This window comes from Ovis aries, chromosome 13, assembly GCF_016772045.2.
Source record: "Ovis aries strain OAR_USU_Benz2616 breed Rambouillet chromosome 13, ARS-UI_Ramb_v3.0, whole genome shotgun sequence".
NCBI classification, from domain to species: domain Eukaryota; kingdom Metazoa; phylum Chordata; class Mammalia; order Artiodactyla; family Bovidae; genus Ovis; species Ovis aries.
In genome coordinates, this window is record NC_056066.1 from 62,391,518 (window position 1) to 62,411,824 (window position 20,307).

The 20,307-nt window shown below is 46.8% G+C and overlaps 1 protein-coding gene across 1 annotated transcript; it reads left to right on the forward strand.

The window, feature by feature from the left end:
• The first annotated feature begins 8,253 nt into the window (after window positions 1–8,253).
• Window positions 8,254–20,307, forward strand: LOC101115262 (short palate, lung and nasal epithelium carcinoma-associated protein 2B-like). The gene is made up of 9 exons (XM_027977080.2): window positions 8,254–8,284; window positions 9,084–9,244; window positions 10,841–10,973; window positions 12,241–12,342; window positions 13,312–13,464; window positions 17,435–17,516; window positions 18,561–18,624; window positions 19,495–19,554; window positions 20,125–20,307. Exons 2-8 carry the CDS (start codon window positions 9,097–9,099, stop codon window positions 19,512–19,514), a joined length of 702 nt encoding a protein of 233 aa, XP_027832881.2. The 5' UTR covers window positions 8,254–8,284; window positions 9,084–9,096; the 3' UTR covers window positions 19,515–19,554; window positions 20,125–20,307.

Sequence of the window (20,307 nt, forward strand, 5' to 3'; positions counted from 1 at the left end):
CTGCTGCCCAGAATGACGTGACAAAGAGGACCGGCCTGATCTGGGCTCAAATCTTGGATGTTCTCTTGGCAACTGTGAGTTCGGGGTCAACTGGCTCTACCTCTCTGAGCCTTGGTTTCCTCCCAAGTGAAAGGAAATCATGAAGGCTGCAGATCTGATGAGTGGATTTAAAGAAAGAGCAGAAAGAGCTTAATACCCAGTAGGCATTGTTAGTAAACACAGCCCCTTCTTATGAGGAGCTGTGGTTTGACCTCCATCCCCCGGAGACTCTCCTTGACCTGGGTCTCTGGAAAGACTGGGGTTGATGAGGCTGGGGCCAACAGAATGGGGTAAGTAACAGTGTCAGGGTCCTGGAGGCAGTTCTTCTAGAAAATATCCACAGACCCAGTTCCTTGGGCGACCACTCTGTTCTTCTCATATACTCTCTCATTGGCTCCTTGCATGACCCTGTGGGGATAGGTAGTGTTATCACACCCATTTTACAGATGAACTAACTGAGGCTCAGAGAGATCAAGTGATATGCAAGAGGTCCCCTGGCTGTCAAGTCTGACCCACTGGAGAGTTTCAGCCACTGGTGTCTGATTTCTATTCAGCTTTCAGTGCTGGAGCCTGAGAACTGCTACTTGTTTGTCCCTTCCGAAGAAGTTTATAAACTCCAACTGGAAACTCCATAGAACAGATAAGGAAAACCTCTGTGATGTCTACCTGCTGGTGAAGGCTGGGCTCTGAGCCCTGGGCTGACAGAGGATGAGACCCTCAGGAACACACACAGGGACCCGTGGATAAGCAGCCTAGCTTGGCTCCTCTCCTGTCTCTAGTGGCAGACTGAGCCCAGATTTCGGTCACAGACCGGGTCCTGACCCTTAATTACACCCCCAGACGTCACTTGGTTCTGCCCCTGACTGAGCCCAGAACACCCAGACTGAGCTTTCCATTAATCACACCCCCAGACAGCACTTGGTTCTGCCCCTGCCTAAGCCCACAACAGTCGGACTGAGCTTTGGCTCCACTGTTGACTGAGCTCTGACACTGGTCATGGATAGTGACCTGACCTGTGTCTCAGTCTGATTCATGAACCTGATCAAACACTGAGCCCCAAACCATGACTCATCATGGTCCTTGATCATTCTTTTCACGTTAGCCATTGTGGCTAAGGTGAGGGTGTGAGGAGGGGTCAGTGCCAGGTGCCAGAAAGAGACCCCAAACCACAGGTGCCAGTCTCTCCCTGAGCCTCAGAGCTTGCAGTGTTTGGAGGGAAACACTCCTGCAGCCGTGCCTCGTGAACGCAGGAGCCAGTAAGGGCCCCGGGGTGTCCATGCCTCACACCGGGGTTGTCTTCCAGACTGGTTCCCAGGAACGTGACTGAATCTCTGTACCGTCTCCCTCTGGGACGGTCAGTGCTGCCACCATCTCCCAGGAGTGACAACTGAACCCAGTTAAAGGACGCTCTCAGATACTCCTCCTCGCAGTCAGGACACCCTATGCGCGTCACCCTCACCCCAGCAATAAAAAAACCATTTCTGTACGTCCCGTGTGGTCTGTTGCATTCTTTCCATTGAGATTTCAGAGAAGGCGAGGTATGGGCAATCAGGGCAGTGGACATCTGGATCCAAACCTAGCAACACATTTGTAGACCGTGTCTTCCTCCTCCAATCTGATGCCTACTCAAGTGTCACACAACCACACTGGAAACAACAAATATCAAAGCCACAGGAGAGCTTAGAGGTCATCATTTTCACCTCTTTGCTGAAAAGTCTAGGGAGACGGTGGCCCGGGCGAATGGCTTGGCACTGCAGGTGCACTTCACCATTGGTGCTCACGACAACCCACATAGTAGGCATGGCAAACCTCATTTTCCAGTTGAGGATACTGAGGTTCAGGGAAGGGAGGTGACTGGCCTAGGTCTCACAAGCACAGAAAAGCAGCATTTGTGTCTGCAGGAAAGGTCAGGTCACATTGAGGCCAGCTAGTGGGGCAGGAGAGTCCTTGGACTTGAATATGTTATTCCTCGACATCTGCTGTTTGAGTTGGTTGTTACGCCTGGTGCATTGGGCCCATGTCAACCCGGAACACTTGGTCCAGGAAGCCCAGATGGCTGCCCACTTGGCAACAGGCTTATAGCACCAGCAGAGACCTCTGGGTCACCTGTGTCCATCTTCTCCAGTCCCGCACCTGCATCTCAGTAGGAACCTGATGAACTCAGCTCTGACAAAGTACAAGTAGGGCTAGAGGCTTGAGGAGCTAGCCTTCCTCACAGTAACTGTGGTCCCACCATCAGAGCACAGAGTAGGGAGAAGGTAGCAGCCCAGGTGCCCAAGCCTGGTGCTGGGACATGGAGGACCCCATCCAGCAGAGCCTTGGATCCATCAGCAACCACCCTCCACACTGTCTCAGCCTGCTTTATACACATCTGCGGTCCCTCTTCCCCTGGTTGTGGGCACAGGGCTGAGAGATGTGAGGAAAATCTTGTGGAGAGACTTGTTCTCACCTCAAGACTGCAACCCAGGGGGTGGAGAGTGATGTAATCAACTCAGACCTGGAGTTGGCCCCAGCCTTCTGCTGCCTCATTGCAAAGTGGGCAAACGACCTGGTACCTGGATCCCCATGGCAAAATGGAAATTTAAAAGGTACCAAGGGGATGGTGGTCAGACCTCAGTTCTGGATTCGGGCAGACTGCTTTCTAATCCTCTTTCCCTGTTGCTGGCTTGTGGCCTGGACAAGGGACTTCATCTTCCTGAACCTCAGGTCCCTAGTGTGCAGAATGACACTAAGTATGGAAGTCTCCTCCCAGGTGTGCTGTGAGGATGTGGAGGGATAATGTGTGTAGGCTCCTAATATAACAGTGATGAAGATATTATAGTTATTGCTGGTGTCTGGTCACTTCACTCCCCTCCACCTCAGGTGTCCCATCTGTACATGACCTCACTGCACAGGGTTATGGAGAGGACGAAGGGAGGAGATTAAGCATCCAATATGCTTTATGCTTAATCAATGAAAACCAGATTTCTTATTTTGTGCGCTATAAAGACCACATGACCTAGATGGGCTCAGACTTCCAGTACACCTGTGTCTATAAATTCTGGCTCCTTGAGGACTAGTGTATAAGCTTTGGGAGGTGCAGTTCCTCACTAAGCCTCAGCTTCCTGTCAGGACCATGTTACAGATTCCAAGAAATATGATGTCAAGTACAAGTACACCTCATTAATTGTAGGGACTGGATGGAGCTTTCTGCAGAGAAACCCTCCCAGGCACTCCTGGGCTTGGAGGGCTGGATTGATTAGTGATGTCTGCCCCAAGTTCAGGAGGGGAGAGTGGAACAATTGCATGTTTGCCAGATCAGGACCAGGTCATCTCTAGTGGCCCCTCCAGGCGGTGATGGGGGCATGAACACCACATATTCACAGAGGTTGGGACTCTGGGACCTGCCTGGTGCTGTGGGGTGGAGGAGAGACCCTGATCTGGGTTCCAGGCTTGGCTCAGTTTATAACCTGTTTTGTGACTCTGAGGAAGATGTTCATTTTCTCCAGGGTCTCCATTTCCTCTAACTACAAAATGAATAGAGGCTTCCTGCTACACAGTTGACTCCTTGGTGTTCTGAGAGGTGGTCAGGAATGTCTGGGGGCTACTTGCTACATTCCCACCAGCTGGAGCAACGTACGTAGGGGAGAAACCTCGGGCCAGCCCCGCCCACACCCTTAGCCACTACACATACCTGTGGCCAGAGAGAAGGGAGGGGGGTTCTAATGCAGCAGAAGCGCCCCGTGTCTGGGGAGAGGCAGACGTGCACAGAAAGTACTTGGAAACACAGCAACATGCTCTCCCTCAGGGTCACCCAGGGGCAGGGTCCCCAATCTGTGTGTTACAGTAACAGTGACAACAACACGTCAGGGAGCATGTGTTCATCGGCTACGATCACAAGGCATTGTTATGACACAGGGGACACGTCAGGGAACAAAACAGACGAGATCCCTCCTAGCGGGGCTCCCTGTCCAGTGGACGAGGAAGAAAGCTAATCTTTACGGACCATGTGTCCAGATATAAACATGCTAACTGTGTACCCTTCAGACCAGTTCAGTGATGTAGGTACACCCATTTGCCCTATTTACAGGTGAGTAAACTGAGTCTGGAAGAGGGAAAGATCATGAGGCTAGTAAGTGGCAGCACTCTGATTTGCTTACAGCCTCCTCATACTTTCAAAAACTGCACACACGGCCCCTTGTCTCTCTCCCTATTTTCCAGTGCTCCTGAATGCTGCCTTAGGTCACCACTCACTACTATGTATTGCAACAATAGTAATTATGATGAGCTCTATTATTCACGGAGCACCTTCCTCAGCCAGGGCTGGTTTGGGCTCTCTACTGACATTTCCTCATTTAGTGCCCCCAGCAGCTCTTCTAAGGTAGAGGATATCCTAGTGCTCATTTTCATGGTTGAAAGTAAACAAAACAGGGCTCAGAGAGGTTATGACATTTACCTGCTGTCACACCACCAACAAGGAAAACTTCTGGGATGTACACCCAAGGATGACCTAAGAGCAAGCTTATTGTACTGTTACAAATAAAACACATGGATTACTGGATGAGTACATTTTAATTAATCAGCATTAAAATTGCTTATGCAAGCTCTAAAACATATTTATTGAAAATCTGCTCTTTGTCAGGGCCTGGGCATGAAGCCTGTGGTTTTGGCCCTTATGGCTTCAGAGAGGGGGTGGTTATCACTGTGCCTAAGGAGCTGATGGAATTCATGCTCAAAGCAAGAATGTGGTGTGGCCCAGCAGATGGGAATGTAGCAAGTATCCCTTAGATGTTGCTGACCACCTCTCAGAGCCCTGAGGAGTCAGCCATCTGCAGGGGACCTCTGTTCATTTTGTAGTTAGAGGCAACAGAGACCATGGGAGAAAATGAACATGTTACTCAGAGTGACAAAGCAGGTTATTTACTGGCCAAGACTGGAATCTAGATAAGGGTCTCCATTACCTTCTCCCAGCACCAGGCAGGTCCCAGAGTCCCACTGTCCATGAATGTGTGGTGTTGGTGTGCCCATCACTGGCTACAGGGCTCTTGGATATGACGAGGTCCCACAGTGGCACACACAGAGTGCCTCCGCTCCTCCCTCCTGAACTTGTGGCAGACATCACTAATCAGCTCCTGAACCCTCCAAGATCAGGAGCTGCCTGAGACAGCTTCTTACCAGAAAGCTCTATCAAATCCCTACATTCAATCAGATCATATTTGAGAGCATGGTACTGTCTTCGGTAACTCAGCCCTAGAAGGGAAACAGGCTTATGAGGAAGCACACAAGGAGCACACCTGTCACGGGCCGTCTATACACCATCACCCAAGGGAGCCAGAATTTGTGGACACTGGTATACTGGGTGCCTGAGACCATTTTATCTCATTCAGTCTTTACTGCATACAAAAGTAAGAAATGCAGTAGCCATTGCTTAAGCATTCAGCATGTTGAGTCCTTTATCTTCTCAGTCTTCTCCATAGCCCTCTGGGGTGGGACCACGAATAGATGGGAGACCTGAGGTAGAGGGGAGTGAAATGGCCTGACAATAGAAACAACTGACATCATCATTTCATCATTGGTGTCACTGCATATCAGGGACCTACTTCATGCTCAGCCCTTCATACACATTATCCCACCACATCCTCACCACACACCTGGAGCAGAATCCCATCTTTAGTCCCATTTCACACACAGGGGACCTGAGGCTCCAGGAGATGAAGCTCCTTGTCCAGGCTGCACAGCCAGTAACAGGAGGAGGGGATTCAAACACACATGGCCCAGCTCTAGAGCCGAGGTATGATCACCAGCACCTCAATACCATTTTAATTTCCATTTGCCACTAGGATCCAAACACAGCTTGACTACCTATTTTAGCAGCTGAAGCCTGGGGCCAACACCAGGTCTGAGCTCACTATATCACACTCAGTCCCCTGGGCTGTGTCCTGAGTAGGGACAATTCTCTGCACAGGGTTTCTGCACAGCCCTCAGCTCTGTGCCCACAACCAGGGGAAGAGGGGCCACAGATATTTGCAGAACTGGGCACAGACAGTCTGGGAGGGTGATCTGCTGACAGGCCCAAGGCTCTGGTGGACAAGGTTCTCCATGATCCAGGCTAAGTCTTGGGCACCTGCCCTATGCTTTGATGGTGGGAATAGAGTCAGGGTGAGGAAGGCTAACTCCTGAAACCGCTGGACATACCCCTACATTCTCCTGGCTGCTATCATGTCCAGGACAGTGTTCCAAGTTTCTACTGAAATGCAGGTGGGCAAATGGAGGAGACAACCCTGGGTGACTAGTGGGTGCTCCCAACCTAATGCCAAGTGGGCATGCATTTGCACTTCCTGGACCACTTGTTACGGGTAGACAGGGGCCTAATGCACCAGGCATTACAACCAACTCAAACAGCAGAGGTCAAAGAATAAACAGGGTATTCAAGCCCAACGACTCTCTTGCCCCACCAGCTGGCCTCAAGGTGATCTGAGTGAAATGTCCTTCCCTGGGGACCCAAACATTGGGCCCTGTCCTTGTGAGAACTGGGCCAGTCACCTCTTTTCCCTAAACCTCTGTTTCCTCAACCAGAAAGTGGGGCTTTCTGAACCTCCTCACAGAGCTGTCCTGAGCACCAGTTGGGAAAGTGGACCTGCAGTGCCAAGCCCAGGCCCTGGCACTCACCTGCCCCTACTGGGAGCTGATCATCATGGCTGATGAATGCCACTCACTGCTGCCCCCAGAGGACAAAAAAAAGCTGGCTTTGTGACCCCAGGAGGCCATGGCCAGGTGGATGTGGGTCTTGGGAGGACAGGCCGGTGAGAAAGGAAAGAGGCCGGAAGCCTGAGGGAGCCATATCCCTATGGGGCAGCCAGACTCAGGGAGGAAAGAAACCTGGGAGCAAGAGTCATACAAATGTGCCACAATGATCTTCAAATGAGACACCAAGGAAATTCCGAATTATGGCTCACAGTCACATCAAGTCACACAGGATGTTAGCAGTCATCTGGTCAAATTCCCAAGCATCTCTAAGGATGGGACCCTCACCACCTTATCAGGGAGTGGACGGCCTTGTCAGATGCCACAGAGATGCTTGGAGCATTCTAGAGCCAGGTCAGGGTCTTGGGACCCACATGAGAGGAAAGCCCTAGAGGAAAGGGTGGTAGCAGCTTCCTGAGGACAGAGAAGAAGGGGAAAAGTCAAATGAAAATGATCTGCTGTGACAGAGGCCAGCAAGAAGCTGAGCTCGGGGAAGATGGGGAGGGACCACCTCAGGAGAGCCGGCACAGAGTTTGCAAGGTGATGTCGAGAGCCAGGGACAACTTGGCAGGCAAGTTCTGGGTAAAGGGAACAGTCTGTGTGGAGGTCAAAGGCAGCAAAAGGGCTGACATCTTTCTGGAACAGAAGGAATTTAGCAGGGCTATGGAAGGAGAGGTAGATGAGTTTGGGGTGGCAGTGAACAGTACCACAAGGCCTTGATGGGGCTGCTGTTTTGAAGCTGAATGCTTCAACCTCTGGCCGCTGCATTGATAGTAGAGGGGTTAGTGGCATGTGTGCATAGGAATTTGCATACATGAGGGTACCTATAGAGGCAGATTTTGTTCACTCACAGAAGTAACTCTACTGGCTAAATGATGTAGGTAGACAGGGAAGAGGGTGGTCCTGAACAATTGAAAACATTTGCCCTAGGGCCAGCTCTACTGTGAGGGATTTTATGTCTGCGAGCACTCAGACATAAGAGAAGGTTTGGAAAGAATGACCTCACTGGTCACTGACCCTGCCTTTGTGGGCCACAAATTCTAGCCCCATATCTGTCCCCGTCTTTCTGGAAGACCTCAAGCTGAGTTCCAAGTACTGATCGAATAGTATCATAATTTCCCTCTGAGCCTGCGTTTCCAAATTCTGATGGAATTTAGCTGGATGATCACCATGAGTCCTTCTACCAGAACATTCTCCACTTCATCCATTCTCGGTCTTTATCCCAGCCCCCACTTGCAATGGCCACTGTCTTGGCAGCACAAGAACCTGCTCTTAGTCTTGGCACAAAGTCCTCTCCATATCCACCGATTCCAATTCAATCATCCTGGGTGACCTTTGCTTCGGAAGTCTCTCTGCATTCACTCTGGACAGGGGTTATTTTCATTGGAGTCTCCTTGGATGGCTCTGGACACAAGGCTTGTTTCCGGGGGCAGCCTCCCTGCCCATCACCATCTGGAAGATATAAGGGCCATCAGCACCCAGCGGAATTCCGGAGGCTGTGCAGGTGAGCAAGGAAATACTCGTAAGTATTTTCCTCCAAACCCATGACTGGCAGGCTTTCCACCTAATGTCACCCCACCTAAGGCCTTCAGAAGGCTGTGGGGCTTGAGGCAGAGGGATTGGTCTAATTCAGTTCATTTCTATCTTGATTAGAGCAAATTAAGAAATAGATTCAATTAGGACAAGTGCCAAACTGACAAGCAAAGCAGGCTCATGATGTGGTGCCCATTTATTTGCTCATACTTTTATTCAGCAAACTTTATTTTGTTGTAGTGAGCGAGGAGCAGGGTTTTTACTATGTGTAATGAATTCAATCGTGAGATACGTCACAATCCCTCCTCTAAGGGGTGCACAGCCTGACGGGAAAGGCAGCCAAGTCTTCCCTAACTGGTACCCAGGACTGTGGTCATACAATGAACGCAGCAAGATGGTGGAGTGGGGCCCCCTAACCTAGACTCTGGGGAGAGTCTAGAGTGATCTTCCTAGAGGACATGATATCTTACTGAATTTGGAGTCAGTAGGAAGTGACTCAGGTGAAAATGAAAAGAAGAGACAAATGTTCCAGGCAGAGAAGCCAGCATGTGGTAAAGAGCTCTCACCTGGAGTCAGGCATGACTTTTCAAATAGTATCTCCTTCTTTCACTAGTTGTTTATCTCTGGGCAAGTTGCTCTAACTTCCTGACCTGGGCTGCCCATCTGAAACAGAGGAGATAACCACGTCTATTGTCAAGGACTGCTGAGTGTCAGTGTGATAGGTGCTCATCAAAGATACCGTTTCCCCGTGGCTAATTCTCACTCCTGATCCTCCCATGACTGTCCAGGTGTCAGGACAAGATGTTTCAGCTTTGGAAACTTGTTCTCTTGTGCGGCCTGCTTGCTGGGACCTCAGCGTCTCTTCTTGACATTCGTGGCAATGATGTTCTGAGGAAGCTGAAATCTGGCCTTGAGAGAGGACTTGACACCTTCGACAGTACACTTGAAAGTGAGTCAACAATCGTGATGGTCAGTGGCACCTGGGAGCTTCCTGCCGAATACTGTGCCTGTATTACCAGAGGCTATATAGCAGGGGCCCTCTTTATGGGTTGTTTACTAAGAGAGGTGACTAATTGGTTCCTGGGTCATTGTTTATTATTTTTCTAGAAACAAGCAACACTTAACTGAATATCACTTTACATCTTATATCATGGTAAACTTTGCTAATATATTCACAGGATAAATTCCTCAAAGTGACATTTCAAAAGTTCAAAAGCATGCATATTTGAAATTACAGTAGATATTGACAAATAATACCCTATGCTAATATTTTCTCCAAGAGTCTGTGAGATTACCTTTTATTCCACTCCCCTGACAGCACTGTTTTGGACAGCTGAATTTTTTGCCAATCTCACAGAAGAAAGGTTATAATTCATGTCACTTTCCTTTTTTCTAATTATGAAAAATTCACTCATATTGTTCATATTTTTTTAGTCATTTACAGGTTTAACTTAAATGTTTTATTTATATTTGTGGCATATTCTTTTGCTGGGCTATTCAATTTTCTTAGTACTTTGTATTAACTAACTGGAAAAGAATTTCTACCTAGCCTAGGTAGCTTTAAATTATCTACATTTCTAGTTAATCATACACCTTGTAATTCTGATTTCTTGAAAGAACTTGGCCTTCTTTACAAATTCTGGAAACATTACCAGCACCCTGAGAATCATTCTTTATAGGAGAAACTAATTTCTGTATATGACGGCCTTTCAAACCTTGCCAGGGCTTGGGCAAACTTCAAAGGGACCCACTTTCCAGTTTCAGTGCTGACAAAACTGAGTTCAGAAGCAGAAGTGTCTGGATTATCTATAGGACCAGATGGAGTTTCCGCCTCTGTTATAATTAGGTAGATATTGTCTATTACAGAGCCAAATTGGAGTACTCTGATTGCATATCTTTTCCTGTAGCCTTTTGTGTGTTTTTTTCTGAGCTCATTGTTGTCTTCCTGTTTCTCATTTGAATTCTTTTCTACACGTATATTCTGAACTCTTTTCAACTGTGCCATTCTACATCTGCCATGCCACTTCCTCTATCAAATCCCTCTTTTCTCTGAAAGACCCTCTGTTAGGACTGTCTGTCCTCCTGCTCCTGAATGAATCACTGCTTTCTAGGCCTGCTATCCAGGACTCCTACTTGCCACTTTAATAATTTGGAGCCATGTTTTCTCTTTGATTCTACATTTTCCATTTCTTATTTTATGCTCAGTTTGTATCAGCATCTCCTTAATCTTCACTACTAGAATCTGATGTGCAATCAATATCTATTCCCTGCTCAATAACAGATTGATCGCTTTGTTGAAATGATGAGCATATATTAGCATGAAGGCAGCATACTAGGAACCAGGTCTCCTAGCTGTGCAACTTTGGCCCATTTCTTAATCTTTTGATCCTTTATTTCCTCATCTGAAATCACATATGATAGTAATATCTACTTTATGAAGGTGTTATGAAATGAAATAACCTAGGAAAATAGTCTCATTAGTACCTGGTGCCTAGGAACTGCTTCTTAAGTTGTGTACTACACTAAAGAGAGATTGTTTTTGCAGCTATCTTTCAGAATTTGAAGACTGAATTGGAATTCAGGTGTTCACACAAGGTGGTGGAGGAGACCCAGGAAACAGAGAATTTGTTGGAACAACTCATTTCTAGAATTTTTCAAGTAGTATACAGCCTTACAGGGTGAGTTGATGCTTCATGTTGGAGATCTTTGCTCCCAGAAAAGAGAATATATATCTTTGGGGAGGTAAGTTTAATATAAGAGAAAGAAAGATGAATAAACCTTGTGTGTTTTTGCAGAGCAGAAGCGGTCTGAGGCCAGCTCTGCCAGATCTTGGGGAAATTAGAGTCAGGGCTGCAGGGCCTGTGAGCATCTCATGGGTCTGGACCCTCCCACTCTGATTTCAGGGTCACGATGATGATTCTCTTCTCCCTCACCTCTATCTGTTTGCTGATGCCTAAAGTCCCTTTTCTAAGGAATAAGACATTTCTTCTCTGAATATAGCTGAGTATAAAAGTCTGAATGGCCTCAGGAGAGAGAAAACTAGAATTCACGCCACATAGGTGGCTCCACACATAACATCTGGGAGTCAGCAGTTCTGGGTTCAAATTCTGTCTCTGCATAAAAAGAATGAAATAATGCTGTCTGCAGCAACAGAAGGATGGGCATAGAGGTTATCATAGTAAATGAAGTAAGTCAGGCAGAAGAAAAGCATATACCATATGATACCACTCATATATGGAATCTAAAATATGATACAAGAGGTCTTATACAAAACAGACCTGTGGACAAAGAAACAAACTCATGGTTACCAGAAGGGAAAGCAATGTGGGGGAGAAATTAGGAGTTTTGTATTAACATATGCTAAGTTGCTTCAGTCTTGTCCAACTCCTTACAACCCTATGGACCATAGCACAACAGTCTCCTCTGTCCATGGGATTGTGCAGGCAAGAATACTGAAATGGGCTGCCATTTCCTACTCCAGGCATTAACATATACACACTACTATATATACAGTAAACAACCAGCAAGGACCTACTATATAGCACAGGGAACTATACTCAATATTCTGTAATAGCCTGTAAGGTAGAAGAATCTGAAATAAAGATACCTCTATAAACATACATATGTCTACCTGGATCACTCTGCTGTCCACCTGAAACTAACACAACATTGTAAAGCAGCTACACTTCAGCTAAAAGCAAAAACAAAAAAGCAAATACTGGCTCTGGCACATATTCACCCTTGGCGTCTTGAGGAAATCACAGCTGTCTGATCCTCAGTCTGCCATGCCATCCAATGGAGAGAATTCAGCCTCTGAGCAGGGCTCTCATGAAGACCAAAGCAGGCAAAGTCCATGAGGCTCAAAACTCAGCACAAAGCTGGCATAGAGAAGAGCCAAGCAATGGCTGTCAGGAGTGACAAGGGTACATTGTGGTTTTTACACAGGGTGAGAATCAAGAATGTCCAAGTCCCGGATATCACATTCGAAGCTTCTGACAACGGTGCTGACGTGAAGATCCCCATCACTGCTGACGTCACCGTGAACCTGTGAGTAGCCTTGGAATCTGAGGGTTGGGAGAGGCAGTGAGGTATGGCCAATAGGTCTCCAGTCTGGAATCTGCTGCCTTGGTCTCCCAATCAGTAAAACAAGGAGGCCTTTGCAACTCCTAAATCCTAACATTTAACATGTTCTAAGAAACACTGCCCAGAACCAAATCTCTCTTTTTTTAAATCCTCCATGAAATACATTTCCAAAATCATAAAACTTATATAATCATAATGGCTGAAAATTGAGAAGACATGAACATTTACAACTCTTAGGCAAAGTTTCCTCCAGCATCATTGTTTCTCTCAAGATTCTCTTTAAATAGCAGTCACCAGTATGGCCATATAGTAGTGTACAGTATGTAATGAAAGGCATGTGAAATTATATGGAAAGTATAATTATATTAGGAATTTTATTAATTCATTAATTATAGAAGTTATATTAGAAACAATAATTCCTAAGTATTTTAATTGCTTTTTAACTACGAAGGAAAAGGAAAATGCAGATGTGTAGAAGAGTCTTTATAAATTAAGTGTACTGCGATTTCATCATTCATTGGATATGAGATCTTGGGATAGTTACTTAATCTCTCTATTCCAAACATTTCCTCACTCTGAAAATTGAGATAGTGATAGTATTTTTCCCCTCACAGTACTGCTGTTAAGATTAAATCACTTAATTCAAGTAAAAGACTTTTGTGAAATACTTAACACAGTTTGTGCTCAAGAAATATTAACCATTATTTTTACTTTATTTATCGGTGTGATACTGTATAAAAATTTCATACGAGCGAAACCCATGGGGCCAGAAAAGTAATACCTAATTAAGAATGTAGATTTCATAAAAAATTTATGCACTATTGACTTTATCCATAGATATCCCATGCAATGGCCATCTAGAGAGAGAGACTCGTGTAAGCAACATGAAGAGACTTCTCCACCTCTGTTCACTGTGAATCTTATTCCCTGTAGGCCTCTGTTGGGTGAGATTGTCGACCTGGCCCTCAATGTGGACCTCCAAACTACTGTCAGCATTGAAACTGATACCGAGACTGGTGCCTCCAAGGTGGTCGTGGGAGAATGCCCCAACAACCCAGAAAGCATCTCACTCACGGTGCTGCACAGGTCAGGCCAACACATCTCAGCAGAGCAAGGAATTCCAGAGGAGCTGGGACCCATAATTTCAGCCCTATTCCTTACCTGGGAGGGAGCAGAGTATGGTTAAAAAAAAAAAAAGTTCAGACTCTGGAGTCAAGTTAGCTTTGCCACTCACTTGGGTCTTTGTAATCAATTTAGCCTATAGAAGCTTTAGCTATCATATCTGTATACTAAGGTTGGTAACATTACCTAACTCATAGGCTACTATGTTGACCAAATGAGAAAATGCATAGCATACTCAGAGAATATTTGGCCAAGCACATACTAAGCTTTCAGTAATAGTAATATCTATCCTTATTTTCTGTCTCTCGAGTCTTCCCATTACCAAGACGGGAGTGTTGACCTCTCAAACCATAACTGTGAAGTTGTGTATTTCACCTTTAATCTTTATTTGTTTTTGCTTCATGGTTTTTGAAGCTCTGTTACATGCACATTTAGCATTGTTACATCTACTTGAAGAACTGACCCTTCTCTTATTATATACTGTCCCTGAAATAATGATAATAACAATAATAATATATTGCGTTTACCATCTTGCCTCTAGTTAGGAGCAGGCAAGAATAAACCCTGCTCAGTTCAGTTCAGTTCAGTCGATCAGTGGTGTCCGACTCTTTGCAACCCCATGAATCGCAGCACACCAGGCCTCCCTGTCCATCACCAACTCCCAGAGTTTACCCAAAGTCATGTCCATAGAATTGGTGATGCCATCCAGCCATCTCATCCTCTGTCGTCCCCTCCTCCTCCTGCCTCAGTCTTTCCCAGCATCAGGGTCTTTTCCAATGAGTCAACTCTTCTCATGAGGTGGCCAAAGTACTGGAGGTTCAGCTTCAGCATCAGTCCTTCCAATGAACACCCAGGACTGATCTCCTTTAGGATGGACCGGTTGGATCTCCCTGCAGTCCAAGGGACTCTCAAGAGTCTTTTCCAACACCACAGTGCAAAAGCATCAATTCTTTGGCACTCAGCTTTCTTCACAGTCCAACTCTCACATCCATACATGACCACTGGAAAAACCATAGCATTGACTAGATGGACATTTGTTGGCAAAGTAATGTCTCTGCTTTTCTTTTATTTATTTATTTATTTATTTATATTTTTTAAATGTTAAAATCTTTAATTCTTACATGCGTTCCCAAACATGACCCCCCCCTCCCACCTCCCTCCCCACAACATCTCTCTGGGTCATCCCCATGCACCAGCCCCAAGCATGCTGCACCCTACGTCAGACATGGACTGGTGATTCAATTCTTACATGATAGTATACATGTTAGAATTCCCATTCTCCCAAATCATCCCACCCTCTCCCTCTCCCTCTGAGTCCAAAAGTCCGCTATACACATCTGTGTCTTTTTTCCTGTCTTGCATACAGGGTCGTCATTGCCATCTTCCTAAATTCCATATATATGTGTTAGTATACTGTATTGGTGTTTTTCTTTCTGGCTTACTTCACTCTGTATAGGTTGGTCATAACTTTCCTTCCAAGGAGTAAGCGTCTTTTAATTTCATGGACTCAATCACCATCTACAGTGATTTTGGAGCCCCAAAAAATAAAGTCTGACACTGTTTCCACTGTTTCCCCATCTATTTCCCATGAAGTGATGGGACCAGATGCCATGATCTTCATTTTCTGAATGTTGAGCTTTAAGCCAACTTTTTCTCTCTCCTCTTTCACTTTCATCAAGAGGCTCTTTAGTTCCTCCTCACTTTCTGCCATAAGGGTGGTGTCAGCTGCATAGCTGAGGTTATTGATATTTCTCCGGGCAATTTTGATTCCAGCTTGTGTTTCTTCCAGTCCAGCGTTTCTCATGATGTGCTCTGCATATAAGTTAAATAAGCAGGGTGACAATATACAGCCTTGACGTACTCCTTTTCCTATTTGAAACCAGTCTGTTGTTCCATGTCCAGTTCTAACTGTTGCTTCCTGACCTGCCTATAGGTTTCTCAAGAGGCAGGTCATGTGGTCTAATATTCCCATATCTTTAAGAATTTTTCATGCTGCGGGTTCTAATTTCAGATTGTGCCCTAATCATCTTTCACTCAATGGAGATTCTCAAAATGAGACCTTGAGAAATTATCTCCATTTAAATCACTGATCTCCAGTAACCCACAAAATCTAGATCTTAAACTGTGTGGTTGAAAAAGCAGGTTTTGCCCAGGGAAGATGGTAGAGAGAAAAAGGCTGACTCTGGTCCTGGCTGGGAGAGGAGGAGTGGTCTGGAAGCTGAAGACGGGCCAGGTTGGCTTTGGCAGGTATCAAGGCTGAGCCATGAGTACAGGTCAGTCCATCCTGCCCCAACAAGGGATCTGATCACAGGTTGCATAGGGACCCCCCAAACCAAAGATAGGCCCTGCAGCCTATCATCACTTGGAAAGACTAATATAAGCCCAAATGCCTGAGCCCTGCTAGACACTGCCTGGCCTATAGCCCCAGGGAAATCATCCAGCCTTCTGGGTCTCTGTGTCCATATCTGTGAAATACCATTCCACTCTGCTGCTCCAAATCCTTTTGGGGGTTTTCTCTCCGCCATGGGTGGAATCTCAAGCTCTCCCCAGGGCTACTGAGGCTCTGCCTGATCTGGATCCACCCTCATATCACTGTGCTCTCCCCCTTGCTCACTCTGCTCTAGACATACCAGCGTTTGCTCTGAGTCTCAGAAAAACTCCTTCCACTCAAGGTCTGTGCACAGGCTGCTCTGGAACCTAGTCTCGAACACCTTTCCCACATTCCGTCTTATTGTACATCTCATCCTTCAGAGTCTAAAACAAGGTTCCTCCTCTTCTCTCTTGGAAAATCTACTCATACCTTTCTCAATACTTGTCATAAGTTGTCATTATGTATTTAGTTGTATGTTTGTTTCCTGTCCTCCTTCAGCCAAAAACACGTTGAGCATCTGTTCTATGCCAAGCAGCTGCCTTTCTGAGCTCTGGAGAATTTATGGTGACTGCAAGCAAGGACCGTGCTCTCATGGAGCTTATGCTCTTGAGGGGAAGGCAGACAGGAGTGCATTCAGTCCAGCAATAAAGAACTCACTCGGGAAATGTCAGATGGCAAAGATCCCTGAGCAGTGCAGCACACTTAACAGAGTGCTGTGATACAAACTGATACAAAGTCCTACCTTAGGCAAGCAGTCAGGGAGGGCTGCCCTGAAGTGGTGAAAGTTATGCTGAGAGCTGATGGTGGGAAGGAGCAAGCCTTAGGAAAACTTGTTTAATGCGGGGTTGGCCAAAAAATTTATTTGGGTTTTTCCATAAGATGTTACAGAAAGCTCTGAATGAACTTTTTTTTTTTTTTTAGTTTGGCACAGTTTTATTTTTTATTATTTAGTTATTTATTTACTTTGCTTTTTAATTTTTTTAATTTTATTTTTGCTTTATTTTACTGTATTGATTTTCACATACATTGACATGAATCCAGCCCATGGATGTATACGAGCTCCCAATCCTGAATCCCCCTCCCACCTCCCACCCCATATCATCTCTCTGGATCATCCCCATGCACCAGCCCCAAGCATCCTGTATCCTGTATCGAACATAGACTGAATGAACATTTTAACCAATCTAATATTTAGGTACCATATTAGAAGCTGCTTGTGCTTTGTTCATCACTGTGTCCTAAGTCAGGCTTGGTTCCCAGCATATAGTTAGTGTTCTATAAATATGTACTGACGAATAAATGAATGGATGGCTAGATGGATGGATGGATAAAGAATGGATGGATGGATGGATGGATGAGGTCTCAGGATTGTGATGAGATGCTCATGAGCTACTGGTGTGGGCTGCTGGTCAACCATAGGGTTCTAAGTGATGATCCCCCTGGGTAGAGGCTCAAGTCGCCTGACTTCAGGGAGCTCCACCATATTCCACCCTCTTTCCCACTGCTCCTCCTTGGCCGCTCTGCCAACTTCACTGACCTTTATCAATTTCCTCTCTTCTCCAGCCGCTTTGGATTGCTCAACAATGTTGTGGACATTGGAGTCAACCTTGCGAGGAGGGTGGTGTCCTCTGTAGTGCAGGATGAGGTGAGTCACCCACTCCTGGGGGTGTAAAACCACACCTGGTGGGGGCAGGTGTGTCATTCCGTGGGTGGGCTGTACTCTCTGGGCACCTTTCTTTCTGAGGGGACAACTTCCCTTTGAGTTGTCAGTTGCTACTCCCTTTGCCCCACTTCACTCAGCCTGGCCTGAGGAGGAGAAAAGGGGCCCAACATGAGCTGAAATCACTGGGTCCCACACTTGAACCATTTGCCATACCCATGGACTGCCAATAGACCTTTTAGCTAATATTTTTCTTATTTCAATACTTTATTAATTTATTTAAATACAAAATCTGTACATACCATAGGTCAGATTCCTATGTATCATATACAAAACTGTATGTACCATGTGCCCTAAATTCCAAAGATTCTAAATTAGTTACTCTGGAAGGGGGCTTGCAATCTGGGGTTGTTGTTGTTGTTTTTTAATCCTCCAGGATGCCCTGAGGTTTATTGAACTGGAGGGTCCCTGCTAAAACTGTGGTTGCCAGACCAGCAGCACTGACCTTCCCTGGGCATTTTTTAGAATGCAGACCCTTATGTGCCACTCCAGACCTGCTGCTCATTAAGTTGCCTTTTAACGAGATCCTCGAGGAGTTGTATGCACACAAAATTGTGAGAAACACTTCTCTATGATTCCCAGGGCCCCATTTGACCCTTGAGGTTTCAGAGTCCAAAGGACAAGGTTTCTAAGAGCACAGGGATATGGGATGCTTACAGTCTAGATACTTAAGGTACTGGGATTATAATGTTCTGAGGGTTTTAGGGTTCTAGTGTCCTCTGGATCTCAGATATGGGCCTTCTAGGTTTCCACTGTGCTAGAATCCTAAGGGTCAGAAGTTCTGAGGCCCCAAGTAGTGAGCATCTCTGTGGGTGGCGGCAGGGTGCTCGTAGCAGGTAATAACCAGTCCTCTTCCTTCTCCCAACTCTCCTCTCCTTCCTCACCTCTTCACCTCTTTCTTTCCTTCCCTCTTTCCAATTCTCTCTGCGTGTGTCTCTCTCTCTTTCCCTGGCTCTGTATGACCCTCAGCTGTGCCCACGATTCCTCAAGCTCCTTGAAAGCCTGGATGCAGAGTGTGTTAAGAAGCTCATCGGTAAGTCACAGCCTGGGGAAGTGGAGAGGAGGCTCCCTCCGCAGCCTCACCGGGGGTGGTATGCCGCCCTATGCCTATAGCACCAGCAGGTCTGGTCAGGGGATCCTGGAGAAGCTGAGGACCCTTCATCCTCAACAAGTCAAGAGAGTGTGGTTGGAGGGGTCCCTGCAGACTGAGGGTCTCTGTCAGCATTTGAGAGCTTCTACTGCCCTCCTTTGTCCCACTGGCAGAACCTGATGCCCAGAATGATGTGAGAAAGAGGACGGGCCAGATCTGGATTCAAACCCTGGATCTGCTACTTAGCAACTGTGCAGTCCTGGTCAACTGGCTCCGCCTCTCTGAGCCTCAGGTTCCTCCCAGGTGAAAGGAGATTGTAAACATGGCTTAGCTGATGAATGGATTTAAAGAAAAAGCAGAAAAGCCTAATATCCAGAAGGCATTGATGATAAAAACCGCCCCTTCCCTTTCCCTTCTTATGAGGAGGTGTGGTTCCCCCCCAGCCCGCGGGAGCTTTCCTTGTATGGCTGGGGTTGCTGGGATTGTGAGCAACAGAAATGGGATGAGTGAAGCATCAGGGTCCTGGAGGCGGTTCTTCTAGAAAATAGCCACAGACACCGCTCGTTGGGCCATTGATCTGTGCTTCTTACATACTATCCCACTGGATCCTTGCAATGACCCTGTGGGGATGGGTAGTGTCAGGATACCCATTTTACAGATGAACTAGCTGAGGCTCAGATAGATGGAGTGACACACAAGTGCGGTCCCGTGGCTGTCAAGTCTGACCTGCTGGAGGCTGGCAGTCACTGTCTGATTTGTATTCTGATTTCCAGTGCTAGAGCCTGAGAACTACTATTCATTGTGTTCCTTCAGGTGAACCTCATGAAAAATGAAGAGGGCAGATGAGGAAACCGCTGGGATGCCTGCCTGCTGGTGAGGGCTGGGTCCAGGGCCCCGGGCTGAGAGAGGATAAGACTCCCGCCCCCAGGGGCCTGTGGAGAAGCAGAAACAAGCTTGGCTTCTCTTCTTTCTCTAGTGGCAGACTCAGCCCTGATCTCGGTCACAGACCACCTCCTGACCCTAAATCAGACACGCGGATTGTGCTCAGTTCTGCTCCCTGACTGAGCCCAGAACAGTCAGACTGAGCTTTGACTCCAGTAGTTGACTCAGCCCTGACACTGGTCACAGATAAAGACCAGATCACATCTCAGTCTGATCCCTGATCCTGATCCCTGAACTGAGCCCTAGGCCCTGGCTCCTCTGGGCCCTGATCAGTCTTTTTACATTGGCCATTTTGCTTAGGTGAGGGGGCTGGGAGGGTGAGGGGATGAGAGGGGTCAGTGCCAGATGCCAGAGAAGACCCCAAACCACAGGTGCCAGTCCCTCCCCAAGCCTCAGAGCTCCCAGGGTTTGGGGAAAGTACTCCTGCAGCCATGTCTGGTGAACCCAGGAGCAAGTAAGGGTCCCGGGATGTCCATGCCTCACACCAGGGTCTCCTTCCAGATTGGTTCCGGGACTTGACTGAATCTCTGTACCGTCTTCCTCTGGGGCGGTCGGTGCTGCCACCATCCCCCAGGAGTGACAACTGAGCCCAGTCAAAGGACACCTCTCAGATACTCGTGCACACGGTCAGGACATCCTATGCTCGTCACCCTCCACCCCCAGCAATAAAAAGCCCTTTCAGCA

Bases quoted from the DNA above. Each gene is read 5' to 3' on its own strand.
- LOC101115262 (XM_027977080.2), top strand. From the start codon at position 9,097: ATGTTTCAGCTTTGGAAACTTGTTCTCTTGTGCGGCCTGCTTGCTGGG. The intron at 12,343-13,311 runs GTGAGTAGCCTT...TATTCCCTGTAG, and splicing joins GCTGACGTCACCGTGAACCT to GCCTCTGTTGGGTGAGATTG. The intron at 17,517-18,560 runs GTGAGTCACCCA...TATGACCCTCAG, and splicing joins CCTCTGTAGTGCAGGATGAG to CTGTGCCCACGATTCCTCAA.